Genomic DNA, 14798 nt, shown 5'->3' on the forward strand with positions numbered 1-14798 from the left:
TACTTCAGTAAAGATACAGCATATACTCATGTGGGTAGAAAATGATAAGGTCATGGATATCCAGTGATGATTTTTATGGAACCCACCATCATTTAATACATAAAAATAACTCTGATCATACCCAAGAACTGACTGAAACAAGTGAGCAAAATTCAAAAGCAACAGAACATGACCTAAATACCATCTTCCTGAGAATGATGGAGGACTTTATCTACACGCTAAGGCACACTCACCAGAGCCATGAGCTGTCATACTGCATCTGCCATGCTGTCTGTCTGTCAGCACTCCATAGTTCCTGCATACTCAATGTAAAGGCCACTCTTCATCTGTCTGAGCATCACTCATGCAAATCAGGTCATTCTGCAATCATAGGAGTGGGGAAAACAAAATTCTTTAAATTTGAAAGATTTCAGTTATAATCTTTCCCACCTTACATAAAAGTATCTATCATTGTCTGAATCCATAACTAACTCTCCCATTTACCACCCTCACTTTTTCAAAAGTCTTACTTTTAGACCCAAAGGAAATGGGTAAAACTTGTTAGATCCTGAAGTGCCCAGTCATTACCAGGCTTACAGCTCTGCATCCCTCTGTCTTCTCTTCTACATTGCCTCCCTTGTCTTTTGCAGAATGATAGTCAGCCACAGATAGAGGAGGATGAGATGACCAGCAGATTTGAAACATGCCAACTGAGGGCCATGCAGGACATCCATTTTTCTGTCCCTTTCTCATTCTGTGTTTCCCTCTGAAGTCCAAAATCAGCTCTCTCTACCAATGGTGAGGAGGACTTTTCATTAGAATTCAAACTTGCCAATGATTCTGTCCTTGGTGGTCCTATGTTTTGACACCTCCCCTACCCAAAGACCTCTCTCTCACTCCCAAAATACCTCAGGTGGAGGGGAGAGATTTTGTTAATGTTTGACGTCTTCCTCAGACAAGGCACATCTTTGTCACTCTCAAAGTAATGTAATATTATTGCTACCATCTGAAAACCAATCCATCATTCCCACTCTCACTACATTTTTTTCCTCTGCCATCATGATGCATTAAATTGTATGTACCCACACAGTCATCCAACTGCAGTCGCACATGGAGTGAGGAAGAAAGGAAATTAGCTGAACTAAAACACTAACATGTCCCTTATTCATTCCAGGAGGCTTTTGGTGCCATCTCTCCAGTGCAAAATTTGTGTGCCACACTGAACAAAGTGTCACTGGCATGATGCACAGATTATACATTTTGTTAGTCAATGTGAAAGTAGCTAACCATCACATTTTGGTGCCTGTTCCTACTCTACTTTCAGTATGCACCCCAATAAGAAAATTAAGCTGAGTACTTCTGCTCAGCACCCATTGGATGTAACAGTCTTCCAATAGATTAGACAAAATGGAATATTAATTTCTGTATGCTCCTCCAGACCAGCTTCCTTCCCTGCCACTTTATAAATTAGGGTAATTATTAAATCACAGCCCAAGTAGTAATGATAGAAATATCTTCTCGTGTATAGTGTCTTGGATGAGAATGTTGGGATGCTTAGCATATTATTTCATGAGACATGATTAATTAGCAGACAAATCTTGAACAATGCCAGGGCAAGATCATGACAACAAGTGATGAGTGAAATGTGACACAGCAAGTTGAGGTCCCCTACACATTAATTCTTAAGTTGTAGGAAACACTAATGTGGGGAGAAAATAACAAGGCCATTGCATATTATGAGAGCAAAGATGGTGGATTTTCTCAAATAACTTGCAGACATACCCAAGAACTGTTCTTCTCTCTTAATTACCATGTATTATTTTGAACATTGGTGACAAATGGAGCAAAGAATACAGCACAGTGGGAATGAACATCCAGTGATGATTATGTTAAACCCACTGCCATCTAATCCTTAAGAAGATCCCTTATTGTATCTAAGATCTTACTGATAAAAGTGAGAAAACTTGAAAGCAACAGAATGTGACCTAACATGACCTAGGTACCAACTTCCTGAGAATGAGGGAGAACTTTATCCACTCATGAAGGCATATTCACCACAGTCATCAGCACTCATACTTTGTTCACTGTGCTGGGTGTCCGTCAGCACTTCGTAGTTTCTGCATACACAACATAAAGACCACTGTCAGTGTGTCCAAGAATAACTCGCACAAGTCAGGTTGTCAGTTGTCTGTAATACACTCCTGGAAATTGAAATAAGAACACCGTGAATTCATTGTCCCAGGAAGGGGAAACTTTATTGACACATTCCTGGGGTCAGATACATCACATGATCACACTGACAGAACCACAGGCACATAGACACAGGCAACAGAGCATGCACAATGTCGGCACTAGTACAGTGTATATCCACCTTTCGCAGCAATGCAGGCTGCTATTCTCCCATGGAGACGATCGTAGAGATGCTGGATGTAGTCCTGTGGAACAGCTTGCCATGCCATTTCCACCTGGCGCCTCAGTTGGACCAGCGTTCGTGCTGGACGTGCAGACCGCGTGAGACGACGCTTCATCCAGTCCCAAACATGCTCAATGGGGGACAGATCCGGAGATCTTGCTGGCCAGGGTAGTTGACTTACACCTTCTAGAGCACGTTGGGTGGCACGGGATACATGCGGACGCGCATTGTCCTGTTGGAACAGCAAGTTCCCTTGCCGGTCTAGGAATGGTAGAACGATGGGTTCGATGACGGTTTGGATGTACCGTGCACTATTCAGTGTCCCCTCGACGATCACCAGTGGTGTACGGCCAGTGTAGGAGATCGCTCCCCACACCATGATGCCGGGTGTTGGCCCTGTGTGCCTCGGTCGTATGCAGTCCTGATTGTGGCGCTCACCTGCACGGCGCCAAACATGCATACGACCATCATTGGCACCAAGGCAGAAGCGACTCTCATCGCTGAAGACGACACGTCTCCATTCGTCCCTCCATTCACGCCTGTCGCGACACCACTGGAGGCGGGCTGCACGATGTTGGGGCGTGAGCGGAAGACAGCCTAACAGTGTGCGGGATCGTAGCCCAGCTTCATGGAGACGTTGCAAATGGTCCTCGCCAATACCCCAGGAGCAACAGTGTCCCTAATTTGCTGGGAAGTGGCGGTGCGGTCCCCTACGGCACTGCGTAGGATCCTACGGTCTTGGCGTGCATCCGTGCGTCCCTGCGGTCCGGTCCCAGGTCGACGGGCACGTGCACCTTCCGCCAACCACTGCCGACAACATCGATGTACTGTGGAGACCTCACGCCCCACGTGTTGAGCAATTCGGCGGTACGTCCATCCGGCCTCCCGCATGCCCACTATATGCCCTCGCTCAAAGTCCGTCAACTGCACATACGGTTCACGTCCACGCTGTCGCGGCATGCTACCAGTGTTAAAGACTGCGATGGAGCTCCGTATGCCATGGCAAACTGGCTGAAACTGACGGCGGCGGTGCACAAATGCTGCGCAGCTAGCGCCATTCGACGGCCAACACCGTGGTTCTTGGTGTGTCCGCTGTGCCGTGCGTGTGATCATTGCTTGTACAGCCCTCTCGCAGTGTCCGGAGCAAGTATGGTGGGTCTGACACACCGGTGTCAATGTGTTCTTTTTTCCATTTCCAGGAGTGTACTTAGATGTGGGAAAAGCAAAATTAGTTAAATTTGAAAGAAACCAACAGTAATCTTTCCTGTCTGACATAACATTTTCTGTCCTCTGGCTCTTTTGTTTGCCATCCCCATTATTTCGCAAGTATTACTTTCACATTAAAAGGAAGTGGATAAAGCTTGTTAGATTCTGAAACATCCTATCATTACAAGGCATAAAACTCTGCATCCCTCTGTCTCTCTCACACTCTCCCTTCCCCGTATTTTCCAGAATGACTTTGGCCGCAAGTTGAGGAGGATGAGACGACATGTGGATTTGAAACACACCAACCAGGACATCTGTTTTTCCGTCTATTTCTTATTTATCTTTCCCTGTCTACTCCAAAACTGGCCCTCTCTACAGAGCATTGGGAAGAAATTTTTCTTAGAATATGAACACACCAGTGACTCAGTACTTGGAGGCCCTGTATCTTGACATCCCTCATCCAGAGGGCTCTATGTAAATCCCAAAATAACTCAGGTGGAGGGGAGAAAATATTATTTAATTTTTCACTTTCCTCACTTTGTTGCACTTAAAGTAACATAAAATTTCAGGATGGGAGAAGTTTTTATTAGCATTTGAAGACCAGACCATCGTTCCCCCTTTTACTGTATTTTTCCCTCTTCTGCTACCATGATGTGTTAAATTCTACCTACCCACACAATCATCCAACTCCAGAATGTTTACATGTTCCATCATCCTTCCAGAAGGCTTTTAGTGTCTTCTCCCCAATGGAAAATTAGCATCTTTTGTTAATCAATATCTAAGTGGCTAACCATCACCTTACACTACTAAAACAACAGCTGCTGCAAAATGCCTCTCAAAAAGTAACCACCATGTGCCCAAAGTTGCTGCTACATGTATATCATTATAACTATGCCAACAGCTTTCAGCCTTATGACAAGCTGGCCGGAGTGGCCGAGCAGTTCTAGGCACTACAGTCCGGAACCGCATGACCACTACGGTCACAGTTTCGAATCCTGCCTCGGGCGTGGCTGTGTGTGATGTCCTTAGGTTAGTTAGGTTTAAGTAGTTCTAAGTTCTAGGGGACCGATGACCTCAGAAGTTAAGTCCCATAGTGCTCAGAGCCATTTGAACCATTTTGAACCTTATGACAAAAAATATTTTAATTAGTTTACAATGACGACATATAAAATTATTGAATCACAATGTTCCACATGGCAGAAATCATAAACATAATTTGTTTTATCAAATACACACTTTGTCTTCCAAAAGTTACATTATGAGTATTTTTAACAGTCAATATTACAAACTCTTAATTTTAAACATTTAAACAATTTAAACATTATAATAACTTCACTTGTCACAATTCCTATTATTGTCACAAATTACTCCATTCCATTTTGTACTAAAGATTATAAATGTGACAGTCATTTACATTACAAACAATTAGACACATTGTTTTACAAAGACTGAGGCAAGACTCTATGTAATGGATATGAACTGTATCAAATTGTTTACTAGGGCAATGTATGGTGTACTAAACTATGGGAGTTTGGTTTATTACATTGCTGTACAAATGCTGTGTTTCTACACTATCTTTAAAGAAGGCAAGCTCCTGTCTATTAGAAAGCACTAATTACAGCACAGGTACATTATTGAATTAACCATGCAGTAAAGTAATGCATGTGGCAGAATGATAGAGTGGTAAAAAGTTAACAATTGTGATGAAAAGAATAAACATCCGCATAATTAAACATTAATGAAAAGTGTTAGGGAAAGAAGCTAGGAAGCAAGATTTATGTTTGGTACATAAAATATGTACAGTCAAAGGTGTAAATTTGTAGAAAGACAAGCAATATTAATATACAAGATGCAAAATGAAATAGAGAATGGCCTGTGGATGTTGCTGCATGCATTGACAAGTTCGCATAGCCAGCAGGAGTCACTCTCCTTCCTGTAGTCATACTTGACTACTGTTGTCTTGCAATCAAATGCAGATGTGACACATACAGCAAGTTGTATGGCATAACATGTATACAATGGTTAATATGTGTTACTTATGTAATTAATTTTTTATTGTATGTTCACTTCTAATTGTTTTATATTCTATTTATCTTACTTATTTAACACAGAGTACAAGTAAGAATTTTCTGTTCTACCATAATTTGCAATTGAGACAAATATAGCTTGAATTGAACAGTTAGGTCACATATCTGCATCATGATAATGTCAAGTTTCATATAACACATTTATAATGCTTATGTGTTGTTGTTCAGGACAGTCTGAGGAACCTAAGTTCTAGAATTTTCACCAAAATGATAATTATGGTCAATATCTTCTGCTTTTAAGTACAGTGCAGAGGTAAGCACAGCTGTCCAAATGACACTGCATGTTTGCATACACTGCTTATGACTCATTACTACAGTAATGAGAATTTTACGAGTACGTTTTGTGTTTCTCCCTTCTTGTTTAATCCAAATTGTTTTGCATAATAATAACAGTCTGTGGTTAGTTTTTTTTCTTTTTTCTGTCCTTTAAGAGATCTTAAGATGACTGAGATCAGCTGAAACAGGTCATCAGGATTGTTGTTATTACTTCGATCAAGACATTAAAATGGTTTATAATTTCTGAAACATTTTGTGTGTCAGAAATAGGATTGAAATAATTTATTTTCACAAAAGTATCCACTGTTTTGAAAATCCATAGCAGCTTGAAATTTTATTGCTCTACGGTGTTTGGAATGGAAAGAGAGAGGTTGTGGGAATTTGACATGTGAGTTAGTTCATAAGGCATTCATACATGGTTCACCAGCAGGAGTGCCTGCTATGAATACCATTACAGTGTTTCTTTTGTATTTGCGTATTATCTCCCAAAATGACTGCCTTTTATTATGCTACTATAATTTTTTTCTTAATATAATTTTAAATTCAGCAGATTGAAGTTACATCTTCTGTAAGTAGACATGAGACATGAATTACTGCACTGGTGTTTTTCACATAGGTTGCTTAAGATAACAGTAGAGGTCAGACCTGAACTACCAAGTTGACCTGCCGCCCTCCTTACATAATTGTACGTAGCTACTACTGAATGCTTAGTGCACTCTGTTTTACTTTGTGTTGAGCTTTTGTTTTTCATGTCTTGAAAGGGGGCAATGGACAAACTTTTGAACATGACAGAGTTGGAGTATGACCCTCACAACACCAGAAGTGTTTGATGATCCTTATGACTGTTATGTCACTTTAGCTACTGCAGGGGCACAGCACAAGGGTGTAAGCTACGAGCCCAACAAAAGGAAAGCGGGGCTTGTTCCTCAGGTAGTCTAAGATCTCATTTGTTTACACACATGATTGAATACAACAATGTAGAGTCCACACTCTAATTCAAATTGGTATTTGAGTAATTTTGGAAATACTGTTCGAATTTAATGGGAAGAAAAGATGGCTTTGCAGTAGATGTAGTTAATTTTTTGCTAATAGAGAACTAATTATTAGATAGATATAATTCTTTGCTTTTTGACAGGCACTAGGTGTGACCAAGAAAGAAGACATTATGCTGATGAAGGAATTCTTCTTGCCATACACTTTCTGTCCAATATGTAGTGATCTTAAAGCAGATGAAAAGAAAAGTGAGGAAGTTACTTCTGAGAAAATTGACAGTATGTACAGGTCAGTTTTCACTTAGTGTGTTTCTTTTTATGTTTGCTATTGCGTACACTGGGCTTCTCTTTCCCTCCCTCCCCCCTCCCTCTGTCTCTCTTAAAAATATACATAAATAGTTTTTGTAACATATTTAAAAGTCAAAGTAATACCGGTTCATGTTCAACTTCTTTTGTACTGCTTTACTGTTAGGTGTTCTGCAAACTTCTAAATAATATTTGTGTGTTGTTTGCAAGTTGACCACTAATTCTTTATTTGTGAGCTACAAAATGACAGTAAAACACTGGGCAATAGAAAAGTTTATATGTTATAGGTGGCAATAATAATATTTACAAAAATCAAGTAAAGGATGTATTACAGCTCTTCAAAAAATTACTGCTACAGCTCTACAACAGGAATGTACTATATATACCTGAGTGTCAGATAACACTGATTATAAGACAACCAACTTTTTCTTCCTGAGGCTTCTTGGGAAAATTATTTTTTAACTTATTCTGATTAATCAAAATTACAAAAAGGAAGACTATGTAGATATGTTCATAGATGAAACAAGACTGCTTTCAACTCAATGTGTCCTTTATATAGTGAGTAGCAATAAAAGGAATACCTTGTAGATATATTCGTAGATGAAACAACACTGGAAGAAGTTCACTCTATAAAATTTTTGGGAATTACGTGTGACAATAAGCTCCAATGGAGACAATCTATAGACAACATCTGCTGTAAATTAGGCACTGTATCATTTATGATGAAACAGCTTTACCATTATGCTGACAATCAGCTTATTTGTACAGTGTGCCAAGCACTTATTGAACCATGTTTACAGTGTGAAATACTGTTTGGGGTAACTCCAGCAGCAATAATACAAAATAATTTTTGTATTGCAAAAAAATTGGTCACTAGTGCTGTCTTGAATAATAAAGAAAGTGACTCATCCACAGCTGCCTTCCATTAGCTGAAAATATCAATATTTTGCTAGATGTACATATACAGAACAATAATTTCATAAATCGGATGCAGTACATTGCTAGAAAAAAAAAATGCAGATGTTCATTCATGTGATAAGAAATAAAGGAAATCTGAGAAATATACCATTGTTTATTTTTTCTATAGTTAAAATATAAGTAAATAACTTTAAGCCTAAATATTAATTGAGAGGAAAATATATGCAATGTTTCCATAATTATTGCCAATTTGATGTTTTATATTGTAATACATAGGCTAAATATTTAAAGATATTGGATTAAGTTAAGATGTACAAGTATACACTCTGTACATGATGTAATGACATGGGACCAAATAAAAATCAGTCAGTCATTTCCTTTTCACTTTTGCTTGCCACTGCTGTATCATCAATTCATTGTTGTGAGCTAATTTTCTGTCCTTGATAAACAATAACAGTCTTCATGTATGCTAAACCTAACCAAAATTACAGTAATTTATAGCACTGCATCTAAACTTTGAAATATGATCTCACTAGCTGCAACCTGCGGGTTTTCACACCAGCATCCTATATGTGGTCTCCCTTACAGGGGAACCACTCTTTCCTAAAATTCTCCCAATAAACTGAAGTTGACCATTCACCTTTCCGGCCTCAGTTCTCACATGCTAATTCCATCTCAAATCACTTTGCAGCATTATGGTCAGATATGTAAACAATATGACTGTGTCAAGCAGGACACAAGTAATACTATATCCGAACATTACATGTCTGATCTTCCTCCTCATCCATATTAACTTACATTTTTCCACATTTAGGGCTAGCTGCCATTCATCACACAATTGTAAATTTTTCCTAAGTCATCTGGTATCTTCCTACAGCTTCAACACCTTACTGTACACCACAGAATCATCAACAAACAACTACAGATTCCTGCCCATCTTGTCTGCTAAACCATTTATCTACATAAAGAACAACAGTGGCCCTATCACACTGACAATACCCTTGTTTGTGATGAACATCAGTGTCAAGGACAACATACTGGATTCTATTATTTAAGAAGTCTTTGAGCTGCTCAAATATCTGTGAACTTAAACCATATGCTCGGTCCTTCGTTAACAGCCTGCAGTTGGGAACCCGTACCAAATGCATTCCGGAAATCTAGAAATATGGAATTTACCTGTTGTCCTTCATGCATAGTTCTCAGTATACCATGTGATAAGAGGGCAATCTGAGTTTTGCATGAGTGATGCTTTCTAAAACCATTCTGATTCATGGACATAAGCTTCTCAGTCTCAAGGAAGTTTATTATATTTGAACAGAGAATACGTTCAAGGGTTCTGCAGCAAGCAAAAGCTAAGGATATTCATTTGTAATTTTGTAGGTCTGTTCTTTTACCCTCCTTAAGTACTGAAGTCACCTTTGCTTTTTTTCCAGTTGCTTGGATCTTTGTGCTGTCAATGCTGTAGAGTACTCATCTTCAACTGCCACACCAGACTGGTCAAGAAGGGACTGAATGGAACCCTTAGACCCACTTAGCAATTTTACATAAGACCAGAATTTTCTCAGGTTCCCTGCCAGATCCTCTGCTAAGGTGTGACAGTAATACTTGTATGCTTTACGCATATATCTTTTCACAGACGCGTGAATCTCACTAACCTTTGCTGCTTGTCATCATTTGTGCACTCCTTTTTGAACTGAGAGTGCAACAGCCTCTGCTTCCTCAACATCCACCCAATTTTGTTTTTAAACCATGGTGGGTCTTTTCCATCCTTTATCCACTTACTAGGCACATAACTCTCCAGACTATGATTTCTAATAACTTAAACTTTGTCCATAAATCCTCCACAACCATTTCACTGGAACTAAGTGAGGCCAGTTCACTGTGTAACTGAGATGCTAATTACTGCTTATCTGCTCTATCTAGCAGAAACATTCTGGTAACTTTCTTGACTGATTTATTAAGTTTCGTAACCATAGTTGCTGTAATGACATCGTGATCACTAACCCCATTTTGTATACCGACATTGTTGACAAGGTCCAGTCTATTTGTGGCTACAAAGTCTGGTTTCATCTACATCTGTTATATGTGTCCAGATGTCTCCACTACCACACTCAACTTTGACCTCAGTAGAGACAGTAGTTTTGGCAACTGCAATGAACACTCCTCCTCCTGTGGCCTCTAATCTGCCTTTCTGATACACGTTCCAGGACTCACTAAAATCTCAGAGCTTTCCATTTCAGGTTTCAGCCAGTTTCCAATGCCAAGAATAATTTGAGTGTGAGAACTTTCCAGGAGGGCTGTAAATTCGGAAACTTTATTATGAATACCTTGACAATTTACTGATAAAGTTGTGACAGTTAAAGTGTCTTTATTCTGAACACCATTTGAGTACCCTTGCTGCATATTGACTGGCAAGTGTTCATCAGAGCACCTCAAACTACTGCCTAGCCTAAAAAACCCTCATGTGCCCTCCACAAGTACTCGTCTACCTGAGTTGCTGCTTTCTTTGTGTAGTGCATACCTGACTTATCAAGGGAGGTCCTACAAATCCCCAAACGATGACACACATCTAGAAATCTGCAGCCAAGATCATCACAGAGTCGATGAAGCCTTTGGTTGAACCCATTCACTTGGTTGAGCCCATTCACTTGATTCCAAACCAAAGGACCCCAATCAACTCTGGAAACAACGCTGCAAATTACGAGCTCTGCTCGTACCCCATGCTCGAGGCCAACAGTCTTTACTACCTCTGCCAGCCTCCTGTAAGAACTGAGGATCACCTCAGAATCCATGTGACAGGTGTCATTGGTGCCAACATGAGCCACAGCTTGCAGACGACTGCACCCTGCATGCTCAACGACCATTGGCAAAGCCGCCTCTGGATTTCGAATGAGGCCCCGTGCAGACATACTGAATGCACATTGACTTTCTTTCCAGCCCTGAATGCTATCTGCCCAGTGGGCTCCATAAAATGTCTAACATTTGAGCTCTCAATAACAAGTAAACCCCTCTCTCTGTGTGCCTGCTCAGACCCTCTCAAGGAGTGGCCACGTGTCCACTTACAGAGTAAGTGGGCAAGGCCATCCACATTGGCCTTCCACCTTGAGTGATGTGAATACATTACCACCTGCCACTCACTCTCCTGTGGGGGTGGATCCACCAAGTCTGGTGCACTAGGAGGTGCATTGGAAACAGAGCCCACAAGCAAAACAAGTGACACCTGAGGTGGCCCATGCGACACATCAGATTCTCCATCACTGCTACACCCCAAGGCAGCAGCTTGAAGGTGACTGACTAGCCAAAAGCAGATTCAGTTGTTCACGAACTGCAGCCAGGTCCTCCTGCGTCTGCATACAACATGCACACATCCTGGTCATCCTAGCAAGACTGACTAAAGAACTGGACTATAAAAGTAGATAACTGTAGATATGTGACTTGCTATCCTCTTGATGTGTCACTGATGGGCACTGATACAGTAATGAGCTATGTAGCTGGGTGTTCACTGAGCAACTACTTCACTACAGACTGAATAAATTTAGACTTACAAAAACACGAGGTTAACCCTCTTAAACAGAAAAATATGCATAAAATTTGATAAATATACTATGAAAAAAAACACAGAAAAAGATAAACAATTTGCTGCTCTCTAGTTGTAAATCAGCTGAGAGCTGGAGCCGACTGACTTTTCCACTAAACAAATGAAAGCTTGTTCCATCATCTTTCGGACGTGCACTCGGGACAGTGACAATTCTTCTTGTGATATTTCAGCTGGAAACCTCCCAGCCATCTTCAAGGCGAGTCAGAGACTGAGTTCATGGCGTTTGCGTGTGCCTATTTATATATATTCCAAGAAGAATTGTCGCTGTCCCGAATGCACGCCTGAAAGATGATGGAACATTATGTCCGCTGGGAAAACTTCAAGAATCACAAATGAATGATTGTTTTTAAAACAAAACAAATGAGCAACTGCTTTGCTATGGACTGAATGAATTTACACTTACAAATAGGTGAGATTAAACCTCTTAAACAGAAATACACACATGGAATTTAATAAAAATACTACAATGAAAACACAGGAAAAGATACTTAATTTGCTGCTCTGTAGTTGTAAATCAGCTGAGAGCTGGAGCCTGCTGGCATATCATAATTAAATCCAGCCTCACTAAAAGCTTACCACGTTTTATGTGCAAAGGCATAATGTCTCTTTGTCATACAGCATTTATATACTTAAATGGCTCCACTATTGTGAACAAGGTTGACTCAAGTGATTTTGCCCCTATGTGTGGAATTTTTAAGTGCTCCTGCACCCTCCTTATGCATCCCTTCCTACCCACCTACCCGGCCTTCCCCCTCTTTCCATTTTCAGGTGTACCAGTAGTCAACATTTTTCACAATGATACTTATCCATGACATCTTGTTTTCACGTACCACATTTACTCCACATGTCCCTGTGATGTGAATATGTCTTCAATACCAGAGCACCAGTCAGTGGAACAGAAGTGACATGTTTGTTGTGTAATACGCTTTCAGTTATAACTAAAAAATTAATTATGCAACCAAAATTAAGGTATGTCACATACAGAGGATGTAACTAAAATCTGTTTTACTTTTTCTCGTTCCCTGAGCAGGCAGTGCAAGACCTGTAGGAACAAGGACACCTGAATACTGTGTTGTTGATGGTATCTGTTTACAAAGTGAAAGGTCACAGGATAGTGAGTGGCTCACACATAAATGCTGTATTTGTTGTAAAAAAGTGTACAAATCCCCAGTGTCTATTTAGTGTGTCCACAGAGCATAAAAGAAAAATGGTTATGGTTGAATATCGAGAAGATATGCTTTCCAGTATGCTGCAATCATGATTTATGGCTCGAAACAAGCAGTTTTCAAAGCAGTTTCATTAACTGTAGTGAAAAGTAATACTTATATGCTAAATAAAGCTCTTGGAATGCAAACAGTGTGAAATACAACAAAACTTGATAAACAGGTCATGCATTTTAGTTGATTCAGCTCCAAAATAAGGACTGATGTTTTTTTTCTATATTATCTCAAGTATTAATACCACAAGTTGATTATGCCTTCAACACCTAGAAGAAAAGGGAATGATGAAAAACTTAAAAAGAAGTTACAGACAAAGCATACAAATTTAATTTAGAGGCTGGTGAGAAGAAGAGCAAGGCAAATGTATTAATGGCAGATCCAAAGGCGAGGGAGTGATGGGGGAAGGATGTTGTACATCTTTCCACATTTAAACATGTCTGGTTTTGAAGGACTATGACATGTAATAGGCTGTGTATATTTAATTATTTTTTCTTTTTTTTACAAAGTGTTTTTCTCAGTGATACCCATACAGTTATTTAAGGAATTATTAGGCCATCATATGCTGACATTTATCTTGATTTCTTGATTGTGAAGTTTTTGCTTCTGTAGGGACTTTCAATCTGACTTAGGTACATTTCAAGTGTTGGGTATGTGCATAGTAGAAATAAAGTCGCCAACACTGCCAGTTGCAGTTGTTACTATTTTGAAAGATGCATCCGACATTACTAACTCCAGCACTTCCTTTGTCACTTGTTTCACAATACTGTAGACAATTTCCAGTAAGACACTAGATATTATGAATGATTTCTATTTACAACTTATTCTCACATTTATTCATTTATCTAAACCCTTCACTTTCTTGTTTCCTTCCTCCTTTTGGAACCACATTAGAATTTAAGATTTTACCACCCTCAAAAACCTGCCACTTGGGCAGTGGTACAGTTTAAGCCCCCCTCCACCATACCTCTCTAGAGCTGGCCCTGGTTGCGAGTCTTCAAGTGCCTCAGGAACTGTAAGGTACACCTGATGCGCAGCAGCTAAAATTCAGTGGGCTTATGTGGATGTATGAATTAAATACTTTTGAGTATTGTATCAGCCTTGTATTTATTACATTGAATTGTATTATGTAGAACATATCAAACAATGAAAGCATCTTCACAAATATGATACAGTTTAGAAGTCACAGAGTAAATAGCTTTTTCTAAGCGTAATTATTGTTCCACAGTATGTTCTTCAAATCAATAAATATCTTTTACTGCACACTTTTAAAAGTAGTCTGTGTGTTAATTCAAGGAATAAGCTAATTTCATTCCAAATTTCTTCCAGATCCATCCAGTCATTTCAGCGTGAAGGGGTAATAAACATACTCACACACAAACTTTCACATTTATAATATATATATTGGATTTGCATTTTCTCCACTCCTTATAAACAATTTTTTTGCTGTATGTTTATACATGCCAGCTGTCTGTAGGTGCTGCAGTAGTGAAGCTGCAAAAAAGAAAAAAAAAAAAAAACTGTGGAAGTTTTGTGATTCACAGTCTTGGACTCTGGTTCAGTCCACAGAAAAATCCAAGATATCACGTGGCAGGGAGTTCAAAAATGCAAGTGGACATTGGTGGGACATTTCAAAAATGCAGGATGGTGGGAACTAGCCCAGATGTGCTGTGTACACCCTCTGTCTTTCCCTCTTCATACCGCTCCCCTTCTGCAGCAAGTCTCAGCATAGTATTTAAATGAGGTATTTAGTTACTCAAATTACATATGAAATTACATACAATTAGAATTCTGCAGGAAGATATG

General features: G+C 39.6%; 1 protein-coding gene across 1 annotated transcript in view; it reads left to right on the forward strand.

Moving 5' to 3' along the window:
- LOC126153794 (dynein regulatory complex protein 1) overlaps nucleotides 1–14798 on the forward strand; it is a 385975-nt gene that overhangs the window by 281423 nt on the left and 89754 nt on the right. Inside the window, exon 10 of the mRNA XM_049916094.1 lies at nucleotides 7097–7242. Coding sequence (XP_049772051.1) covers nucleotides 7097–7242 — 146 coding nt within the window. The remainder of the gene's footprint in view (nucleotides 1–7096; nucleotides 7243–14798) is intronic.

Source organism: Schistocerca cancellata, chromosome 2 (genome assembly GCF_023864275.1).
Source record: "Schistocerca cancellata isolate TAMUIC-IGC-003103 chromosome 2, iqSchCanc2.1, whole genome shotgun sequence".
NCBI classification, from domain to species: domain Eukaryota; kingdom Metazoa; phylum Arthropoda; class Insecta; order Orthoptera; family Acrididae; genus Schistocerca; species Schistocerca cancellata.